This window comes from Dendropsophus ebraccatus, chromosome 5 (genome assembly GCF_027789765.1).
Source record: "Dendropsophus ebraccatus isolate aDenEbr1 chromosome 5, aDenEbr1.pat, whole genome shotgun sequence".
In the NCBI taxonomy this organism is placed as follows: Eukaryota; Metazoa; Chordata; class Amphibia; order Anura; family Hylidae; genus Dendropsophus; species Dendropsophus ebraccatus.
Window position 1 is genome coordinate 24,737,613 of NC_091458.1, and position 17,373 is coordinate 24,754,985.

A 17,373-nucleotide genomic window follows, 5' to 3' on the forward strand; every position below is an offset into this window, starting at 1 on the left:
GTTCCTCTATGCTATACAATGGCTAGGAAGTCTATCCTACAAAAAGCCAACACAATTGTAGATAACATGCAGACTACCTGCAGCCACCACTAGGGGCAGCTTAGATGCTTACAGTGATATGTATAATGTATAGAAGTATGGGATTTGGTGCTAAAAGTTTATTTTCAGTAATAGGAGAACCTGATATAGATTAAAGAAGCTTAGGCGACTCATGAAGGGTGTTCAGTACGGGCCTTTACTTGACGCCAAGCTGCTTTTATTCTTTAAATGTGCTGCATTAGGCTAAGTATTACCAGGAAATCTCTAATATGATCACACAAGTGCTGAGAAGCTGGAGAGGCCCCAGTCATTATATATCAAGTGGGTTTTCTTTGGATTGAGAACTCCTTACAGCAGCTCAGGACTAAGCTGAAAAGTGCAGCACAGAGAGGGGTCACCCTGAGGAGGCTGCTGCTGGATTGCTGAAAGTACATGACATGTAGACTAACAGTATAATAGTAGTTATATTCTTGTGCATAGGGAGCAGTATTATAGTAGTTATATTCTTGTATATAGGAGCAGTATTATAGTAGTTATGTTCTTGTGCATAGGGAGCAGTATTATAGTGGTTACATTCTTGTATATAGGGGGCAGTATTATAGTAGTTATATTCTTGTATACAGGAGGCAGTATTATAGGAGGTATATTCTTGTATATAGTAGCAGTATTATAGTAGTTATATTCTTGTATATAGGAGCAGTATTATAGTAGTTATATTCTTGTATATAGGAGCAGTATTATAGTAGTTATATTCTTGTATATAGGAGTAGTATTATAGTAGTTATATTCTTGTGCATAGAGAGCAGTATTATAGTAGTTATATTCTTGTGCATAGGGAGCAGTATTATAGTAGTTATATTCTTGTATATAGGAGCAGTATTATAGTAGTTATATTCTTGTACATACTGTAGGGAGCAGTATTATAGCGGTTATATTCTTGTACATAAGGAGCAGTATTATAGTAGTTATAATCAAACCACACTTCTGCTTTAAAATCATCTACACACACACCTCACCATCTGACAGGATATATGTGTACTCTGCTTCATGCTTTCTGGCAAAGGAAATTTTTACAATTACAACATAATTTTTTTTTCCAGACCCTCCTCAACGACCCCTTATACATTGGACTGAAACATAAACGCGTCCGTGGAAAACAATACGACGAATTGATTGATGAGTTCATGCAGGCCGTGAGCAACAAGTAAGTTGGGAATGTGCAATATTATTCTTCCTTTTATGTTGTTACGATACTTTTTGGGGGACGCCAATGGTGTGTACTTTGGTTGACTGTGTTTTAAGGCCAATAAGTATAAGTGTACATGTCTATGCAGCCTTCAAGCTTTCTAATACAGACTGTCATGGTAAGATCTCGAAGTCTTTAGCATAACCTTTTGCTCTTCACATGGATATTTGTTTCACTAATTCTGCGCTGTGTGGGCGCTGGTTTATATAATGCGTGAACAGGAACCCAGAGCTGATGGGGGAATCATTGGGGAGAACCCCGCTCCCGCTATGTTTTTTAGCCTGGGATTTCCCAGCTCTGTATGAAATCTCTGATGTTATTTTTTCCTGTTTCCAATTATGAGAAGTGAATAGAAAACATATGAGGCGCTTTGCGGAGATTTGCTGCGTCACCACAGTGTAAGTGCTGACAGACGTTCCCGAGGCTTCGGCGTCCGTCTGTTATCACACATGTTTCTCCGGCCTAGGAATGTTCCTGGATGCCTGTATTGTGCCCCTAGATATCCTCAGCAGGGCAGTATATAATGTACCGCTTATATATTATATGTCGATTATTATCTGGGGTCGGATTAACCTGTAGCTTTTTTTTCATTACCAAGGGAACTACTGTATGTGATGTCTTATGTGGTGATTGATAACGGGAATGTTGATTTCTCAGTGTATTCTACCTACACACCTGTTTCTTGAGTGGTTAGGAGTGCCCTTACGGTCGCTGTGTACATACATTACTTATCCTGTACTGATCCTGAGTTACATCCTGTATTATACTCCAGAGCTGTACTCACTATTCTGCTGGTGGGGTCACTGTGTACATACATTACATTACCTATCCTGTACTGATCCTGAGTTACATCCTGTATTATACTCCAGAGCTGCACTCACTGTTCTGCTCATTATTAATGGAAACCACCAGTTGGTCCATCACTATGTCATGTATATTGGCTGTGGGCTACAGAGATATGAGCACATTTTGCTTAGGTGAGATGATATAGTAATTGATAATTGACAGGACTGAGTACCTTGTCCCTTCTGTTACCTATAGCCTAGAATACGGGATATAGCCTTCCTGCTGGATATAAGGCGCCATGTACTCTCTCTTCTTGAGATTCTTTGGGGTGCAAGTGGTTTGTTCCTTATCGATCAGACATTTTATTGTCTTCACTTCAAGGGAAATACAGTGGGAATTTTAAAAAATTTTAAAATTTTGAAACTGACACCACAATAAGCTTCTTTTTTTAAAAAATTTTATCTAGACTGCTGACAGAGATGACGGTACACTGTGCAGTATCGTTACGGTTTAATATATCTCCCATCCAGTGATGATGGATAGGTCATTCCCGACCCCTGGGGATTTAACATGTTTTTTCTTCATTAATACAGGTGGAAATAATGGGATTAGTGTTTTGTTCTTGCTTTCATGCATCATAGTCGGTGACTTGTCACCATGGTAATGCATGGCCGCGGGGCCGTCTCTACTCTCTATAGGACCCCCAGGGTTCCATCACACTCAGGATAATACACATTCTGCAGACCCCATCCTGGAACATTATTATGTATAGAATTTTTTGTATTATTTTTTATAATGTTCTAACTCATGGGCAAGGAAGCAGATTTCGTACTGGTATTTTTAGTTGTTTTATCCCTTTCTCTGATGCTTTGCTCTATTTTTCATTTAATGTGGAAATACTGTGGACGTCTTTTTTGTTTTGTTTGTTTGTAGTCTTTGTAGTTTTATAGTCTGTGATGTTCTCGGGCACAATCTGCTGTGTTTTTATTTATCAAGTGACCTTTCAAGTCTCAGTAATGTAATTGTATGCTCTACACATGGAATAAATGGCTCCAGAAAGTTTCTGTGTACTTCAGCTTTATAGGAATTATATGAAGACAGCATGGTTATTAGTGTAGGAAAAAGAGGGCAGTATTGTAGTAGTTATATTCTTGTATATAGGAGCAGTATTATAGTAGTTATTCTTGTATATAGGAGCAGTATTATAGTAGATATATTCTTGTACATAGGGGGCAGTATTATAGTAGTTATATTCTTGTATATAGGAGCAGTATTATAGTAGTTATATTCTTGTATATAGGAGCAGTATAGTAGTAATCTTGTATATAGGGGGCAGTATTATAGTAGTTATATTCTTGTATATAGGAGGCAGTATTTTATAGTAGTTATATTCTTGTATATAGGAGCAGTATTATAGTAGTTATATTCTTGTATATAGGAGCAGTATAGTAGTTATATTCTTGTATATAGGGAGCAGTGTTATAGTAGTTATATTCTTGTACATAGGAGCAGTATTATAGTAGTTATATTCTTGTATATAGGAGCAGTATTATAGTAGCTATATTCTTGTATATAGGGGGCAGTATTATAGTAGTTATATTCTTGTATATAGGAGCAGTATAGTAGTAATATTCTTGTATATAGGGGGCAGTATTATAGTAGTTATATTCTTGTACATAGGGGGCAGTAAAAAAAAATCCTAGTGCAGTAATAGCTGCATAGAAAGTTTTCGCAGTCTCCCACATTGTGTTTGTCCCATGGGGTCATGGAATGTGACAAGTAAGTAAATTTTTCCCAACAATGATTAATTCACATTTTACATTAACATAAGTTAAGGCTTCTACAGATTACATCAAGAAATCTGTGTGGAGGGTGAGGCCGAATCACTGTCTGCCCTTGTGACCTCCGCTGAATTGTTATAGTATAAATCACCTCCCACATTGCACACTTATAAACCTGATATCCTCGTAAGAGTGTAATGATATTTTTTTCTATTCATATTTAGTCTTGACACCAATTGCCCTTTGACCGCTGTAGCTCTGTTTTCTACATAAGAATGTGATCAAAAGTACAAGACCAGTGAAGTCAATGATACATCGGTATTATTTGCAGGTGTAGACACGGTCCTGTGAGCTCTACAAAACCATCCCATGTCTGATTATACCCGGGGGAAATATCGTAATTTCCTATAATCTCCATACATTCCAATAGTAATGGGAAGATCTGGATCTAGTAAACGATAATGGACATCTTAACCTTAATTATAGTGAGATTATTCTCTCTAAATGGATAAATGTGACATTAAACAGGTTGTCTGGGTTAGACAAATCATTTTCATAGCATAGGCTCCCACCATCAGGAGAGGGGCCAAAAAAAGCGTGTGTCTTCATAGAGTACCCAACATTATGGGAATGCTGACAGATCCTGCAGTAACCAGGGGGTGTAGCTGGGCGAGATGTTGTACCGCTAAGCACTTGTGGCTAGAGTTGGTATGCACCCAGCCCTGATGTACTGACACAGCTTTTTAGGTTAGAACAGGTGTAGTGCAGGTGTAGGTGCAGCAGTAATCACTGAGGCTCAGATATTTTAAACAGGAACAGGTTTACTGTTATCTCCTTAAAGTGCAGTTAATACTTATGCTTACTGAGATCCCTTGGACGCAGTGACTTGAAATAATACTTTCGGAATACTTTTGAATACTTCAAAGCTTGTCACTGGTAGATATATAGGAGGGGCTTGGCTTTAGTGGCAGTAGGCAGTAGGGAAGGGGCTTTAGTGGCAGTAGGGAAGGGGCTTATCCAGATCCTTGGCTTCTCAACTAGAGGGGGCTCTGACCACTTTGGGTGAGTGGCGATGAACAGTACCTGCATCCACGGGGATGAGTGTTTGCCTTTTGCTATCTTGTGGGCACCGAGTGACACAGGATCAAGAATGTAGGCCCACCTAGTGGTGGAAGCTAGCTGTCTGGGCGACCCCTAAGAAATCCCAGTAGCCTACAGTGGAGTTTTCGGGCTAATAGCACTTACCTAGCCACTGACTAAATCCTGGAGTAATCATCAATAACTGGAGTTGCCACCCAGTCTGGATAGGGTTTGTTCCGTGCCATCTACCGCAGCCTCACTGCAAGGTGCTTCTAGCCAGCATAGCTAGAAGGACAGGTAATAGAAATAAATAACAGTCTCTGATAGAAGGAAAGTCCCACAAATGGGTCCTTGCCACCAGGCCAGGCTCTGGAAGAGTCCGAGAGGACTATATATACGCCTTCTCTCCAACATACACTGACAGACCACGAATTTTCCCCAACTAGTCTCAGCCCCACTATATTTACCTCTCAGTGGAGATCTAATTGGGCAGGGACAATAAGATAACCCTCTAGGATAGGCTAATAAACCACTGGTATCTGGCTGAGGGATTGGTTGGTCTCAGAACTTGTACAGTGGCATAGATAATCGAGATAATACATAAAATCATCACATTACACAGTTATCCCTATGTTATTTTTTCCTTCAGCCTTGGTGGGAGCAGCATACTACAGGCTTCAGCCCCAGAGCATACATACACACAGTACCGACATACACTAGCTTATATAGAAGCAGTGGCCACCTGCTCTGGAATACTGCAATCCTCTATACTACACCACACAGGACACGTCCTTTATACTACACCACACAGGACACGTCCTTTATACTACACCACACAGGACACCTCCTCTATACTACACCACACAGGGCACCTCCTCTATACTACACCACACAGGACACCTCCTCTACACTACACCACACAGGACACGTCCTCTATACTACACCACACAGGACACACCCTCTAAACTACACCACACAGGACAGCTCCTCTATACTACACCACACAGGACACATCCTGTATACTACCCCACACAGGACACGTCCTCTATACTATAGCACACCGGACACCACCTCTATACTACACCAGACCGGACACTTCCTCTATACTACACCACACAGGACACCTCCTCTATATACTACACCACACAGGACACCTCCTCCTCTATATACTACACCACACAGGACACCTTCTCCTCTATATACTACACCACACAGGACACCTCCTCCTCTATATACTACACCACACAGGACACCTCCTCTATACTACACCACACAGGACACCTCCTCTATACTACACCACACAGGACACCTCCTCTATATACTACACCACACAGGACACCTCCTCTATATACTACACCACACAGGACACCTCCTCTATATACTACACCACACAGGACACCTCCTCTATACTACACCACACAGGACACCTCCTCTATACTACACCACACAGGACACCTCCTCTATAGTACACCACACCACACAGGACACATCCTCTATAATACAGCACACAGGACACCTCCTCTATACTACACCACACAGGACACTTCCTCTATACTTCACCACACAGGACACCTCCTCTATACTACACCACACAGGACACATCCTCTATATACTACACCACACAGGAAACATCCTCTATACTACACCACACAGGACACCTCCTCTATATACTACACCACACAGGACACCTCCTCCTCTATATACTACACCACACAGGACACCTCCTCCTCTATATACTACACCACACAGGACGCCTCTTCTATATACTACACCACACAGGACACCTCCTCTATATACTACACCACACAGGACACCTCCTCTATATACTACAGCACACAGGACACCTCCTCTATATACTACAGCACACAGGACACCTCCTCTATACTACAGCACACAGGACACCTCCTCTATACTACACCACACAGGACACCTCCTCTATACTACACCACACAGGACACATCCTCTATAATACACCACACCGGATACCTCCTCTATACTACACCACACAGGACACCTCCTCTATATACTACACCACACAGGACACCTCCTCTATATACTACAGCACACAGGACACCTCCTCTATATACTACAGCACACAGGACACCTCCTCTATACTACACCACACAGGGCACCTCCTCTATATACTACACCACACAGGACACCTCCTCTATATACTACAGCACACAGGACACCTCCTCTATACTACACCACACAGGACACGTCCTCTATAGTACACCACACCACACAGGACAAATCCTCTATACTACACCACACAGGACACATCCTCTATAATACACCACACCGGATACCTCCTCTATACTACACCACACAGGACACCTCCTCTATACTACACCACACAGGAAACCTCCTCTATTCTTCCCCAGGAACATCCATAATTATAAATGTCTTATGAACACCCCATTATAGGGTACAGCCATTACCCAGGAACACCTGCACAGCTTATGAATAAGCATACTTGTATTTTAGGGCTCGCATAAACCTCAGGTAATAGCAGCCATATTGGTATATCCAGAAATAAAACCAAGAAACCTCTGGACCTGTCCATTGTGGCATCTTAATATTTATTATACAGGTGATGTACATGTAACCCAAAACTGTGCGGACACCTATTCTTATTTAACAAAACATCTGAGGAAATACACACAATACCGCAGGTGTTAGAGCTGACCTCATCTTCACTTGGGAATAAAAGCCGTCGCCATGTTTGTCAGAATGACATAACACCTCATTTCTCCATACAAAAGGCTCCATTAATACCAGAAGAATGACTCAACACAGATCTAGGACACCTGTCTACAGGAGCAGAGGTGCCATCAATGGAGCGTTTCATGGGGAGACTTACTATCTCAAAGAAGCCCTGAAGGTTCTGTATCCGTTTTCGGCTTTTAATGCTCCAAGCGTCTCCCATGTGTCCACATCACGTTACAGTAGACATAAAAGAGGAGGATGAATGACAGCACTGTCTATGGCATCGCCAGCAGCCAACAGGAGAATCCTCCGGATCAGTTCTTTCAGCTCGGTTTACATAAGGAGAGTCCTCAGATGGTCTTGTTGTGTTCCGTCATTGTGTCTCAGCTAATTCTGTATGTCTTCCCATTAGAGGATTATCTCCCGCCATTAAAGTCTTCATTCCCCAGAGGTCTAGAAGAGAAGTGATCGAAGCTTGGGTCTTTATACAGTTATTAGATGAACAGTTGCTTATTTTAAGGCTCCAAACTTTTGAATATGGGTTAATGATCCAGATATAGGCAACATCTTATTCATGCTATAGGAGCCCAATAATATTACAGCCATAGCTCTCCCCCACAACAATGACCTACATGAACACATAAAACTTCCATGACCCCCTTAACTGTGTCAACCTGACTCTTACTGAACCATATTTTATTTAGTATGTGTTAAAAAATGCGAATTGTATAAAAAACAAACAAATGAAAATCTGAAAAAATTGGGTGGTGGGCACTAGTTGCGAATACACAAACTTCCAGCTCTCAGATAAACCAAGCAGCACAATACTTGATGTTACTGGATGTCCACCATAAACAAAAATATTCCAATCACAGAACAATTAAAAAGTCCCAACATGTTTCCTCTATACAATGAATGATTCATCAGGGGACCAGTTGCTGAAATTATGTTGGCATAAACTATAGTAAAAATCTATGCTAGCTTGGTGTTCGTGTACATTTCTACATCCAATGCATGGGCAGCAGCTTCAGTGGTATATTCCCTTAGATTAACACGCCGCTTAATAATTCTGCCAAATCGAACCACAACTGGATGTTACTTAGGACCTGCATATAAAATGTCTTGGCAAATTTACTCTTTGATTTGCGCACACAACACGTAGTGGACTAATACATATATACATTCCTGAAACAGATCAAATGTAGAGTATTAGTAGACTATGTTTGATCCAGTTAAGTCTATGGCCACTACATGCCCATGCTGTAGTATATGTCAGACTAGCTGAGGGGGTAGGGAACCTTGGCTCTCCAGCTGTTACAAAACTACAACTCCCATTATGCCTGGACAGCCAAAACTAAAGCCCTTGGCTGTCTAGGCATGATGGGAGTTGTAGTTTTGCAACAACTGGAGGGCCAAGGTTCCCTACCCCTGGACTAGCTTTTTGAAGGTACCCTGATGTAGACCAGCATCAGAACTCTGGAACTTGACACGAATGAGGTTTATATGTTATGATGTTAGACGCTACCCAGATTCTAAATTTTGTCCAGACTTGATTTATTTCGCATGTTCTCATGCCAAGAAGAATTTTTTTTATTTTATTTTTTCATAAATTGTTTATTCTCATAGAAAGTATTTTTGTTATATGGCCTTGTATAGAACACATCTGGATTGAATTCAACAAGAGCTAAGGCAACCAGTATCCCTTACACACATCGTGTCCCACCAGTCCTACCACAATAGTCAGTACCACTAATGTGTATTCATTTGCCATACCTGATGCAGCCAGTGGGTAGGAGTGGCACTGTTTCACCCAGGATTTCTAAAGTGTGTATTCAACACTGGCTACCTTTCTTTTTTTTTTTTTTACAGATACGGGATGAATTGCTTGATACAGTTTGAAGACTTTGCCAATTCCAATGCCTTCCGACTGCTGAACAAGTACCGCAATAAATATTGTACCTTCAATGATGATATTCAAGGTAAGATAGAAATGCTTTAGGTAGAATTACTCCAACTCCGGAACGTGCTGACATTTTTCATATTGAGATCTTTCTAGTGACAGTCTCTGAAGAATATATTGCTAAAAGAAGCGATTGTTCTGACAACCTCATTCATTTCACATTGGAGTGATAGTTCTCGCCATTGATAAGTGAAACACAGTTGCTTCAACCCTTATAGAAATCCTCATACAGTGTTGTTGGCATCAGAGTAATACCAATACAGTTGTGTCTGTAATAATAATACCCCTTTAAGGCCATGTTCCCACTTCGGAACATAGTGGGGAAAGCTGTCCGTCTCGGTAAATAGACAGCTGCTAATAAAGATAGCACCCGTCTATTTAGCATTAGCTGTGTTCTCCTGCTATGTTTTCAAAGTATCCTTAAAGGGAACCTCTTACTTAGACAATGCTATCTAAGCTCTCTGCATCATGTTATAGAGCAGGAAGAGCTGAGCAGATTGATATATATCTTTGTGGGACAAGACTCAGTATAACTTGTAACATTTTGATTGAAATCCCTTTTCATTCTGTGTTAAGGAGTCCTGCGGGTGGTGTCAGTCAGTGGACTGGACTCCTTAGTGTGGAAACATCAGAGATCAATAATTTACGAGTTATACTGAATATTTTCCCATAAAGATATATATCAATCAGCTCAGCTCCTTCTTTTTTATAACATGATGCAGAGAGCTTAGGTAGCATTTTCATGGTGACTGGTTCCCTTTAATGTTCTAGTTATACCATGTGTAGGCCATGCAGTGGTTCTAAGAGCCTACTAGAGCCCATACAGTAGTTTCTGCAATAAACCCCACAATGGCTAAAAGCATGCAGAATAGAGTCTATAGCTTGGTGCCAGTAAAAAGTAGACTTCTTTACAGTAGTGCCAGACACTATTTGTCTCCATGTCTGTGTACATTCACAAATACGTATACAATTGTGCAATACACTTATCTGTGCTCATGTAAAAATGCCAGTTCTGGTAATACTCATACAGAAGTCACGGACCCTGCCTGAAATTCATGAAGTTCAGCATGTAATTCAAAAAGTACAGAAAGGTTTTTTTGTAAAACCAGAGAAAAGTACCCATGAACCAGTGCCCGCCCCCCACCAGGCCAGACTGCATCTGCAAGAATCTGGGACAAATGAACGCCAAAGCTTAAGGCCCTATTACACTAAACGATTACCGACCGGCCGATAATCGTCTTGTGTAATAGAGGAAAACCATCAGCCGACATGAACGATGTCGGCTGATCGTTTTCTGTCCTTGTCTTTTAACATGTTGAAAGACAAACGACTAAGATAGCTACGATCTGCTGTCGTTGCCCCATGGTTGGACTGACTATGAAGCCAGAATTCCATGGTAGTGTTGAGTCAAGACACTGATCTGTTTGGTTTCAGCAAGGCTCCCCGAACACTCTGAATTAGACTCCCCGTGACTGCAGAAGTAGGATGCAGCCCTAGAGAGTCCTGGGAAACCTCCAACCTCTGGAGTCGCGTTGTCAAAAGGTGAGCATTCAGGTTCGGAGAACATTACCAAACCTGTACAGTTCAGCCTCTCCGCACAACACTATCCCTTAGTTCATTGACATGTGGCCTCCACTCTGTAGCTTAAGGAGACCTGTTGTGTGTTTGCATCTACCTATCTTGCTGCCCAACCGGCACCCCCAGCTTGAAGCCGTAGATTTGGCTTCCCCTTAGGTAGGATTAACGATGCAGGGGGAAACGGAGCCTGATAGACACACAGACCCCCTTAGACCCACAGGATGTAAACTTATTAAGACATCACACCCAATGGGATGATTGTGCCAAATAGAGTCTGCACAGAGTATTGGGGATTGTTTCCTGCCAAATTCAGGATAAAATCCAGTTGTCACCTTTGATACATCATTGACGTTACCGAAATGTCAGCACTGAACCAATCTCGGATACAATCTGAGACGCATTAAGTGAAACATGTGCGCCTAAGTGAACTATGGGTAAAATATGCAAATAATCAAGAATGAATTGCAATGAGGATATGGAGATTAGCATGATATTAATTACCCGTTTCCAGAGCCAAAGAAAATCCTCCTCGTTCTTCTATGGTCGACTCTTCTTACTAAGTTTCATTTCCTGCCACATCTGTTCATACAGTACGATAGAAGGGATGCAGAAATCTGCAAAGATAATATCGCTCTTTATTACCAACAACGCCAGTAAGAGACCCGTAAAGCCCCGCATGTCATAGGGAACGTAGGAAGTATAGAAATTATATAGGCAATGGCTGCAGGTGTTCCGTCTACACATCATCCAGAGGATCGGATGTGCTGAAAAACACAACCTAAGAAAATTTACTGAATATATTATGTTCTTCATTAATCGGCATTAGAATGGAGGAGGGTTTGTGGCTATTCCAGTCTTATTCCCATGATACGCATATTTAGAAGATGAAAACTTCAGCTGTTACTCATTACTGTTCTGTCTAAATCTATTGTGATATTTATAGAGATTGATCAAATATTTGTCATGTTTTGTTGTTATGGTTATTGTTTTAGGCCTTTGTTTAACTCGCTCACTTTTTCCTACAATTCCCTGATCTGCTTATTATGTGATATTTCCTCCACCTACACCATGTCACTCGGATTGTACCAGTTGCAGCTGGTAGGTTCTCTGTTGGTACTCAACCTCGTCTAGGTCATGTTTGGTGTCCTTGGGGGTAATGGGTGTTATCTGAGAGTAGTAGTTCCTTGGTGGTAGACAATGTTAAGAAGTGTTGTGGCTAACCAGACGACTAGAAATGAGCGCAACTGGAGCAGGCTCTAGTCCGATCGTTCAGCATTTGATTACCGGTGGCTGAATAAGTTGGTTGCGGCCCTAGAGAGTTCTAGAAAATTTGGATACAGCCATAGCTGTAGAACGATTGGACTCGAGCGTGCTTGAGTTGCGTTCATTTCTAATGACGTGCCCTGGCACAGCTCTTAAACAGTCCTAGTAACAGTACCTGAGGCAGGTGATGGTAGGTAATAAATGGCACTGGAGAAGTTAACCAGTGTGGTATGTGGTTTTTAGGTAGAGTTGTTCCCGAGATGTTGTTTACTGCAATAATAAGATATAGCCAGTTGACGCATGTGGCGGCGTGTCTCACCACCCGATCTGCCAGAGGATCCAACATTTTAAGGCTATTTTTACAAGGTTTGGATTTCTACATCGTTTATGTGCTAAAATCTGTATCAAATCCAACAACAATCTGCTTTCCTTGCACCTGGTTAGAGTTTTCACCACCCTGTTCCATGCATTTACACTTTTTATTTTTTTTGCTTTTATCTCTTCTGGTATCTTCTCTACTTCTGCCATGAACACTGGGCACACATGTTTTAATAGTAAGGAGGGAATAAACACCTCCTAGTCACTCCTGGCGAAACCAAATCTACCAAATCTATACTATTTACTAGTGTTAGGCAAACCTGTCAAAATCTCCGTGTTAGGCAATGTTATCCGAACTCGACCACTTGCCGTTTGATTCCCCGAAGCTGCAGAAGTTGGATGCTGCCCTAGGGCTGCTAGGAAAACATAGGTACAGCCCGTGGCTGTTTCCATGTTTTCCAGGACGCTTTAGGTCGGCATCAAACTTTTGAAGCTGCGGAGAATCAAACGGCAAGTGGTCGAGTTCGGAGAACGTTGCCTAACCCGGAGATTTTGCCAGGTTTGCTTAACACTATTCTTTACTGTTCTTTTTTCTATTTCCAACATGATTAACACACATGATTATCGCCTACTATGTAGATCATCTCTATCTTCATCCTGCGTCTATTCATAGTACTTTTTCATCCAACTTGTACTCTAGGTGCCATCTTTCCTATCCAATCTCTGCTTCTTATCCTTGCCCAAATAGCTTTGCCCGTTTCATCATACCTCCTTTGTCCAAATTATTTTATTTTCTCTTCATCTAGTCTCTAAACTTTTATTCTCTCGATGGAAGAATCTCGCAATCGTAAAGTGATTTTCGACATCTCTTCAGATCTTATTGTGCAGACACATCTATTAGTCGGAAATAGTCAATGCTCCCCGTACATAGTTTACTCTCCAAAACAGCATCTTATCCAACTAGAAATGTTTTTTGCTCCTTGTTCTTCATTACTTGGTATTATTCACTCTACTCCGCCTTCCAGTATTCCTCATTCATGGTCCTTCGTGTTTCTGCCATCGTATCTCTATTATGATTCCGGTCTGTTGTCTTCGCGAGAAATGACTGACAGGCAATAATATGGAAACATGACTTATTGTCCTGTCTCATAAGACCGGATTGCCCTTCCCAGACCCTAAATCCACATCAAATATGACAGCGCAGTGTTATTATGGGAAGCTATTATAACTTTGTTGTTTTTCAAACTTTTTTTTAATATTCCTAGCTTAAATATAAACTTTCTAGTGTTTCTTAGGCGTAATTCCTGCCAAGATAAACCTAGACAGGTTTAATATAAACTAAACTTATTTATTTTGGTTCCTCCACAGAAATGGTGTATTCACTGAATTCAGAAGGGAATTATGCAGCCTTTTTTTTCCCCCCTTAAATAAAAGACGATAAGCAGATAGTTGTATGAATTGCTCCTTATCGGATTCCAATCATAATTGGAGGTTCTTGGAATAAAATCCTACAGACCTAGATGTATTACATATGGTGTTATAAGCTTCACCGACAGATAACATTTCTAGTGATTGATAGCAATTTTCTTTATTTCACGGATAGCTCAAAGTGCAGGTTGAAGAATCCAAGCTACATTGTGTGTACTTTGAACCCGTTTCACTATATCAATATCGTTTTATAAGTGAGGTCTCTAGAACTATGTATCTCCCTCTTCCTACTGGTTTTATCTTTAGCTACTCAGCCAAGAGCTCAAACATCTCTCCTCCTACCTGGCCATAGAAATCACTGTCCCTAAAGCCTTCTCTTCTGAAGTCTTCATTAACATAGAACTGCCAATATGATACTTTGATAGAGGATTCCTCCTACCTAAGTGCATTATTTTACATTTGGAAACATTGAACAGCTGTTTCCTCATTTTCCATATTACTGCCATCTCCAGGAATATCAATCCTATTGCACACTATTGTGTCTTCAAACCTACCTACCAAACCTTCTCCTATGTCACTATCCTTACCTACCAAACCTTCTCCTATGTCACTATCCTTACCTACCAAACCTTCTCCTATGTCACTATCCTTACCTACCAAACCTTCCCCTATGTCATTATCCTTACCTACCAAACCTTATCCTATGTCACTATCCTTACCTACCAAACCTTCTCCTATGTCACTATCCTTACCTACCAAACCTTCTCCTATGTCACTATCCTTACCTACCAAACCTTCCCCTATGTCACTATCCTTACTTACCAAATCTTCTCCTATATCACTATATCCTCACCTACCAAACCTTATCCTATGTCACTATATCCTCACCTACCAAACCTTCCCCTATGTCATTATCCTTACCTACCAAACCTTATCCTATGTCACTATCCTTACCTACCAAACCTTCCCCTATGTCACTATCCTTACCTACCAAACCTTCTCCTATGTCACTATCCTTACCTACCAAACCTTCTCCTATGTCACTACCCTTACCTACCAAACCTTCTCCTAAGTCACTATCCTTACCTACTAAATCTTCTCCTATATCACTATATCCTCACCTACCAAACCTTCTCCTATGTCACTATATCCTCACCTACCAAACCTTCTCCTATGTCACTATATCATCACCTACCAAACCTTCCCCTATGTCATTATCCTTACCTACCAAACCTTCTCCTATGTCACTATCCTTACCTACCAAACCTTCTCCTATGTCACTATCCTTACCTACCAAACCTTCCCCTGTGTCACTATGCTTACCTACCAAACCTTCTCCTATATATCTATACTTACCTACCAAACCTTCTCCTATGTCACTATCCTAACCTACCAAACCTTCTCCTATATCACTAACCTAACCTACCAATCCTTCTCCTATGTCACTATCCTTACCTACCAAACCTTATCCTATGTCACTATCCTTACCTACCAAACCTTCTCCTATGTCACTATCCTTACCTACCAAACCTTCTCCTATATATCTATACTTACCTACCAAACCTTCTCCTATGTCACTATCCTTACCTACCACCTTCTCCTATGTCACTAACCTAACCTACCAATCCTTCTCCTATGTCACTATCCTTACCTACCAAACCTTCTCCTATGTCACTAACCTACCAATCCTTCTCCTATGTCACTATCCTTACCTACCAAACCTTCTCCTATGTCACTAACCTTACATCACTTGCAAACATATTAAAAAGAACAGGACCCAGAACAGACCCTTGCAGCCACCTCTTGTTACCAGTCTCTGCTCGGAATATACAGTACACCATTAACAACCCTCTGATATCTATCCAGGGCCGCCGATAGGGCAGTACAAGTGGTACTTTTCTCTCCCATAGGCTGCCGGCACTTCATACCAGCAGCCTATGGGAGGCCGGGCCGTGACCTCTCCGGCAGGCGTGATCATGTGACGTCATCACGCCTGCCGGAAGTCCCGTCCCTGCGGCTCGCAAGATGGAGCCCGAATAGGAGGAAGAGCTGCTGCCTGCAGCCACAGCGCGGATTAGGTGAGTAGGATGTTTGTTTTTTTAGGGGCACCTCTGGGGGCATTATTAGTTCATGGGGGGCACCTCTGGGGGCATTATTAGTGTATGGGGGCACCTCTGGGGGCATTATTAGTGTATGGGGGCACCTCTGGGGGCATTATTAGTGTATGGGGGCACCTCTGGGGGCATTATTAGTGTATGGGGGCACCTCTGGGGGCATTATTAGTGTATGGGGGCACCTCTGGGGGCATTATTAGTGTATGGGAGCACCTCTGGGGGCATTATTATCTCATGGGGGCACCTCTGGGGGCATTATTATCTCATGGGGGCACCTCTGGGGGCATTATTATCTCATGGGGGCACCTCCGGGGGCATTATTAGTATATGGGTGCACCTCTGGGGGCATTATTAGTTCATGAGGGCACCTCTGGGGGCATTATTAGTTCATGGGGGCACCTCTGGGGGCATTATTAGTATATGGGGGCACCTCTGGGGTCATTATTAGTATATGGGGGCACCTCTGGGGGCATTATTAGTATATGGGGGCACCTCTGGGGGCATTATTAGTATATGGGGGCACCTCTAGGGGCATTATTAGTATATGGGGGTACCTCTGGGGGCATTATTAGTATATGGGGGCATCTCTGGGGGCATTATTAGCTCATGGGGGCATTATTAGTATATGGGGGCACCTCTGGGGGCATTATTAGTTCGTGGGGGCACCTCTGGGGGCATTATTAGTTCATGGGGGTACCTCTGGGGGCATTATTAGTTCATGGGGGCCACCTCTAGGGGCATTATTAGTTCATGGGGGCCACTTCTAGGGGCATTATTAGCTCATGGGGGTACCTCTGGGGCATTATTAGTTCATGGGGGCCACCTCTAGGGGCATTATTAGGTGATTTCTCCAGGTTGCAGAAGTTCAAACTTCATCGTGCCCTGGTGTGCTGGTGTCTGTATACATGTGTGCTGGTGTCTGTATGTGTGTATACATGTGTGCTGGTGTCTGTATACATGTGTGCTGGTGTCTGTGTGTGAGATCAATTCTAGAGAACTGGCTCATATATCCCATTTTCCCTAGTGGCTTAAAATGTAACCTCTGTTATACAGTTATAAAATTGTAGAAGC

The 17,373-nt window shown here is 41.9% G+C and overlaps 1 protein-coding gene across 1 annotated transcript in view; it reads left to right on the top strand.

Annotated features, from left to right (window-relative positions):
• ME3 (malic enzyme 3) overlaps positions 1 to 17,373 on the top strand; it is a 128,537-nt gene that overhangs the window by 88,206 nt on the left and 22,958 nt on the right. Inside the window, exons 7-8 of the mRNA XM_069969674.1 lie at positions 1,140 to 1,243; positions 9,511 to 9,620. Coding sequence (XP_069825775.1) covers positions 1,140 to 1,243; positions 9,511 to 9,620 — 214 coding nt within the window. The remainder of the gene's footprint in view (positions 1 to 1,139; positions 1,244 to 9,510; positions 9,621 to 17,373) is intronic.